This window comes from Phytophthora infestans, genomic scaffold, assembly GCF_000142945.1.
Source record: "Phytophthora infestans T30-4 supercont1.22 genomic scaffold, whole genome shotgun sequence".
NCBI lineage: Eukaryota > Oomycota > Peronosporomycetes > Peronosporales > Peronosporaceae > Phytophthora > Phytophthora infestans.
The window spans coordinates 1,315,399-1,321,398 of NW_003303737.1; the positions used below are offsets into that span (position 1 = coordinate 1,315,399).

Sequence of the window (6,000 nt, forward strand, 5' to 3'; positions counted from 1 at the left end):
TAATACGAGGTTTTTCTCAGATCAACTCTTATAGAAGGGCCATTTCCCATATGGCCGGACCTCGGTGGCGGGCCACGGCGGACTGCACATTCCTGGTGCCAAACTTGCGTTATGGTGCATACTTATTATAATACCAGGGCCACATCGCTTCTCCACATGGAGATATGACATTTGGCGGAAGGAGTTCCAAAAGAATTTTCGAAATCAATTTAGCGTTGGTGGCACGCTAGTAGACGTTGTATATGAACATGTAGTGCGTTTTTGCACTCCCTCGACGTGTTCTGTCTTCAAAATAGCGTCTTGTATGATGAGTGTCGGTCGGCTGCTAGCTGAGCCTACTCGGCTCGGTAGCTGCTGTCAGCATATACGTATTTAGATCATGCATTGTCTGGTTGGCTTCAAGTAGAGGAGGACTTTCATGGCGAGCGCCCGTAAAACAGGGAAAAAAATATCTGTGGACTGTTGACAGCCGGCTCACAACCCCAGGATTCTGTCTGCTCTAGCCTGAGGTTGGCAGTCGCAAAACTCACCATTACTGCAGAAATAGCAAGATATTTGTACAGTGTTCATAAGCATACGAGCGTAAATAATGGCAAGTGGTCAAGTTTTTAAATTTGCAGAATTTCATGCACGATTTTTGTGCTTACCACGTATTCTTGATGTGGTCCCCAAAGATTCGAAAACTTGATGTATTTATTCTGGAAGGGTTTACCGATGCGCTGAAAATCGCTACGTGGCGTCAATCGTTCACAGACCCCCGCGTGTATCTCCGTCGCCATGAAGGTCTGCGCCCTGACGCTGCTGCTGCTGTACGCGTGTGTGGCTCTTTTGGTCCACTACGCTGCTTCCCTAAAGCTGGATGATATGTCGTTCAAGCCGCCATTCGAGCTCGTAGATTCGGAGGGCCGCCGCATTGTTAACACCACCTGGTCGCACGGTGGCAATGCGGACGTCAAGAAGCACTTTATCCGCCTGACCACCGACCGCCAAAGTAAGCGCGGTCATCTGTGGCAGAAGAACCCTGTCGGCCGCGATGAGCTGTCGGCTATCCTGACCTTCCGCGTCTCTGGTCAGGGCAAGCGCTGGTTCGGCGACGGCATCGGTCTGTGGTTCACCGGCCAGAAGGTTTTTACGCCCGGTGTAAACCACGGGTTTACCGACAAATACAAGGGCTTAGGTGTGGTCATCGACACGTTTAACAACCCGGAGCACAAGGGCGGCCACAAAGATATCAGCGTCATCGTGAACGATGGAACCAAGAATTATGACCAGATGTACGAAGAGAAGCGCGCCGGATGCAATGCCGCTGTACGCTATCACGAGCAGAGTGCCAACTTCGATCCGGTGCACAGCCTCTCGCGCGTCAAAGTGAAGATCGACAAGACCCGACTGGTGGTGGAGGTGGATGAGCACGCCTCTGGTCTGTGGGTGGCCTGTCACGAAATGACGCTGCCCTTCAGCGAGGATTGGCTGCGCACAGCAACTATTGGAATCACGGCGTCCACAGGCGCGCTGGCCGACAACCATGATATCATCCGGTTTGACACGTACTCAGAGTTTATGGACGCGACTATTGGCGCGGTGGACTCGGAGATGGTGATGAACTCTGTGTCCAAGGACTACAAGAAGTGGATGGACTCGCCCAATTGCGGCACGGACTGCCTGATCGCTGTGCTGCAGAAGGAGTTGTCGAACTTTCGCATTGATGCCGAGCACCGCTTCTCAGATCTGAAGGAGAAGACAGAGAACAATGTTGCAAAGCTCAAGAAGCAAGAGGGCGAGAACGAACGCCGTGTGCGCGAGATTGAGGCCAAGGTGCGCAAGGGCATCGACTCGTCGCTCGAGAATACCAAGAAGGTGTTGGGCGACGAAGTGAACGAGAAGATCACCAAGCAGCTGGAGGAGAATCCGGACATCGCCAGCGGTGGCTGGAAGACGCCGTTCGCGCTGCTGTTCATCGGCCTGGCGGCAGGAGCTGCTTACGTGTACCGCAAGTACCAATCGCTCATGAAGTCGCACTTGCTGTAGACCCGTCGGTGGGTGAGGGTTGCGTTATGTGTCTGTTGTTGCTCACTGTAGCCTCCTGGCAGCTAACGCCAATAGTGTCCTTACGAAAAGTAAACTGCACATTATTTTTTGTTGTGGGCTCGCAAAGATCGCTGTGTGGTCCACCCTACATCAGTGATCACCTCCAGCAATTGGTATTAAAGTGGCTCAAAAGGTATCAAAAGACCCACGTGTCCGACAGCTACGAGGTCAATCACTTCTGTTTCCTCGCATAAACTGTGTTGCGAATCGAGCAGCTTCCTATCGCCCGCAATGTTTCGTCGAGTCGCGACGGTGACGCTGATGTCCGCCGCGGCGCTGAGCTTTCTGGCCACCATGTCGGCTGCCCCACTGCAGGCGCTGACCTACAAGCAGCCGTATGAGGTGGTGGACTCGGACGGAAGGCGTCAGATCTCGGACGACATCATCTTTGGTGGCACCACGGAGGTCAAGAAGAATTTCATCCGCCTCACTCCCGATCGCCAGAGCAAACGCGGCCACATCTGGAGCAAGAGCTCCATTAATCGGGACGAACTTGCCACTGTCATCACCTACCGTATTCACGGTCAGGGAAAGAAGTGGTTTGGCGACGGCATCGGCCTTTGGTTCACTCATGAGCCGCAGTGGAAGAACGGCGACAATCACGGCTTTATCGACAAGTACACGGGCTTCGGCATCGTGCTAGACACGTTCCACAACGTGGAGCACCGTGGTGGCCATAAGGACGTAACAATTCAGATAAACGACGGTACTAAGCGTCTAGACGATCTCAATGACGAGAACAAGATCGGCTGCGACGCCGCCTTCCGCTACCACTCGAACAGTGCCAATTTTGATCCCGTCTACAGCTCGTCGCGCATCCGCATTAAAATCAAAGGTAACGCTCTCGAGGTGGATGTCGACCCGAACAACACAGGCACCTGGACTGAGTGCCACAAGGGTAACCTCCCCTTCCAGAATGACTGGCTGCGTCGTGCGACTTTGGGTATTTCGGCGTCGACCGGCGCTTTGGCTGATAACCACGATATTCTGCGTGTTCAGTCGTTCGACCAGACCAACGACGCCGGTCTAGGCACGGTGGACGCCGAGACGTGGTCGCACAATTACTCGAAGGATTTCGTGTCGCTGATGGAGAGCGACGTGTGCGATCAGTCGTGCAAGGTGACGATCTTGGAGAAGTATGTGACCAACTTCCAGGTCGAGACGGAACATTGGTTCGAGATGCTGCGCGAGCAGACGGACAACACCATCAGCAAGCTCAAGGAGAAGGAGCGTCAGAACCAACGCAAGATCCAAGCTCTCACCGACCGCATGACAGCAATGATGGAACAGAAGATTGGACAAAAGATGGCGGATGTGCGCTCCAAGGTAAACGAGAAGATTGCCACGGAGGTTGAGGGCGAGCTCACTGTGGCGAGCTCCAGCTGGCGCCTTCCGTTCTTCGTTATGCTCGTCCTGATTGCTGGCGGTGTGGGTGTAGCTTACCAAAAGTACCGAAAGCTTGTCAAGAGCCACCTATACTAGGCTCATAGCTGTGGAATGTGGGTCAATCGTAGTGTTCGCCGCAGTTACATGTGCAGCCTAGGTGACGTACGTCGCACATTCCGTCATAAGGCTGCTACAAGCAGCAAGCAGAACCAGTCCCATGGAGATGGAGAACACGAGAGGGTCCTTGTCGCCAGCAGCCAGAACAAGAAACGCCGGGTGGAGTAAAGTAACTCATTCAAATAAATGCACACTTTTCGTAAGAAGGACACACGCAGCACGAACCAAGTTGCTCCTTTGATCTTTACAGTTCGTCCTTCGACTTGACTCTATCGTTGGCCTTGGCAGCGGTGCTAGCCTTCGGTAGTGCGGCGGCGGCCCCTTTAGCTAGCGGGACAGAAACAGACTGCTGCTCGCCATCTTCCGCATCGACCAGGTACTCCAGCAGGACTTTTTCTCCATCCTTTATTTCCCACCGATGCCCCGTGAATGAGTTGTACTCAATGCTGCCACCGTTGGCTGCAAGCGTGGTCATAAGCGTACCAGACCAATACAGACCCACCTCGCGCGACGTTGGATTCGTGAAGGTCACAGTGCATGAAGTATCGTCGGAATCCAGACCATGTCGACGTCTGTTCCAGACCCAAAGGTTCGCACCCCATTTCGTGCCTTCGAGCACGGGGCAGCCTCCATGAAGTGACTTGGGGTCCAGTTCACCATTCGGCTTCTGGCTGTAGAACAACACGGCGCCACCTTTTGAGGGGTACGACGCCAGCTTTGTCGAGCATTTCCGCACCATGTCCATTTCCCAACTGCCTGGTTCAAACAGTTCCGCTCCGATGGCCTCGTAGTCCTGAGCTGAATTAGGTGGGTGCTGATATTCGGTCGGTAGACCTTCAGGCATCTCCGCCAGTGGAAACACAGTCTGGCCACCACGCGGAACATCGGAAAGATACAGGAAGACAGTAGCAAAACGGTTGGAGCCTCCCTTGTGTGGGTCAAAGTTAAAGTCTTTTGCAGCGCCGACCGGGAAGTAATCCTCATGAGCAATGTACGCCTGCTTCTGCTGGTATCGTAGAAGCTGCAGTCCATCAGCCATGTCCGCTTGGAACTCTCCAAGCGAAAGCACATCGAATACACGCTTACGGATGTCTACCGCAGCCTCCGAGACCGTGTCGAAGGCGTTCTCGCTTGTGCGATGTTTGGACTTCTTCTTCTTGTTTTTGTTGTCATTCGCCCCCACGGTCGACTGCTGGAGCTTGTTGCTCGGGTCATCAATCTCCAGTGTGCGCTTGATCAGCTTGTCTGCCTCCTCTCCACTGAAAAAGTTGTGCAGACGGAATGTCCGTGGGGACTCCGAAATGGACTCGATGATCACCGGCTCCTTGGTCGGACTGGCCTTTGACGTCACCGTCACACGATGGCCAAGCTCTACAAAGGGCCAAACGAAATGCAGCTCGGGAGCAACGAGGTACAGTCGATCGCCCGACAGAATATCCGCGTAGCTCTGCAGCAACTCTCCTCGGCCATTGAAAACGCGGCCTGCCATAACGCCGGGCACGTCATACTCCTTCTCATTGCTCTCGTCGGCATCCTCAGACTCGTGCGCGACGGACTCGTGGAGCCCTTCCACCGCTATGAACTGCGATAAGTACGCCGCTAGATCTCCCTCACCTGTGCGAGAAGCTAGTAGCTCAGCGCTAAGCTGCATCTGTACACCACCAGTCGAGTATCCGTTGCGGTACACGGTGACGCTCTTGAGGGGCGCATCGCGGTCTGCGCTGAGCGAACGGTGTTCGTACGTAAGCTGCAGCATCTCGCGTGCGCTCTGGAGCTCTCCCCAGAATGTATAGCCCAGTGCTAGAGCCGACACCAGCAGCAGGAAGCCACCAACACGTCCCCTCTTCCCCATTGTCGGCGTCGTTGCTGTTGGAAGATTATGAACTGCCGCCAGTTGAAGGCATCTACGGTACTGTACATGTAATTTTACAATCACACGATGACAAACTGAAGACACCACACGCCATGTACCTAATTGTGGCAGGGATCGATAGTATTAATAGCATGATTTTTCGCCATACTACTATATGAAAGCAGTCTTACTATCCACAATACTAATACTCGAGTATTATTTGCGAGACGCTGAGAGAAACTATTATAGTAGTAGTACTATATTACAGAACTATTAGTATTTGTTGAGCGCCTAAAACTCTAGATAATTACGGCCCTTTTTTAGTAGGGACCGTGTTAGAGTCACCAACGAGATTATATAAAAGGTTCATCGGTCACCAACGAGATCATAATCGAGTGGTTGATTGTGCGTTCTATTTGAAATTTCCGCGCGCGTTTAAGAGACACCCCCGCCCACATGCCCAGCGAATCGTGAAACCTGTCTTACAGAATAAACCTATGGTGGTAACCGCTTCAGCGACAATCACTCTCACTCTCACCTTGGCGAGGACCCGCATT

The 6,000-nt window shown here is 53.1% G+C and overlaps 3 protein-coding genes across 3 annotated transcripts; 2 read left to right on the forward strand and 1 right to left on the reverse strand.

Annotated features, from left to right (window-relative positions):
* Positions 1-750: 750 nt before the first annotated feature.
* Positions 751-2,028, forward strand: PITG_11703 (lectin, putative; the record flags this gene model as incomplete). The annotated part of the gene is made up of 1 exon (XM_002901185.1): positions 751-2,028. The coding sequence occupies one exon, from the start codon at positions 778-780 to the stop codon at positions 2,026-2,028; it is 1,251 nt and encodes a 416-aa protein (XP_002901231.1).
* A 247-nt stretch (positions 2,029-2,275) lies between these two features.
* PITG_11704 (lectin, putative) lies at positions 2,276-3,570 on the forward strand (the record flags this gene model as incomplete). Its single annotated transcript, XM_002901186.1, has 1 exon — positions 2,276-3,570. The coding sequence occupies one exon, from the start codon at positions 2,320-2,322 to the stop codon at positions 3,568-3,570; it is 1,251 nt and encodes a 416-aa protein (XP_002901232.1).
* A 265-nt stretch (positions 3,571-3,835) lies between these two features.
* On the reverse strand, positions 3,836-5,443 carry PITG_11705 (uncharacterized protein; the record flags this gene model as incomplete). The annotated part of the gene is made up of 1 exon (XM_002901187.1): positions 3,836-5,443. One exon carries the CDS (start codon positions 5,441-5,443, stop codon positions 3,836-3,838), a length of 1,608 nt encoding a protein of 535 aa, XP_002901233.1.
* Between the last annotated feature and the right edge of the window lie 557 nt (positions 5,444-6,000).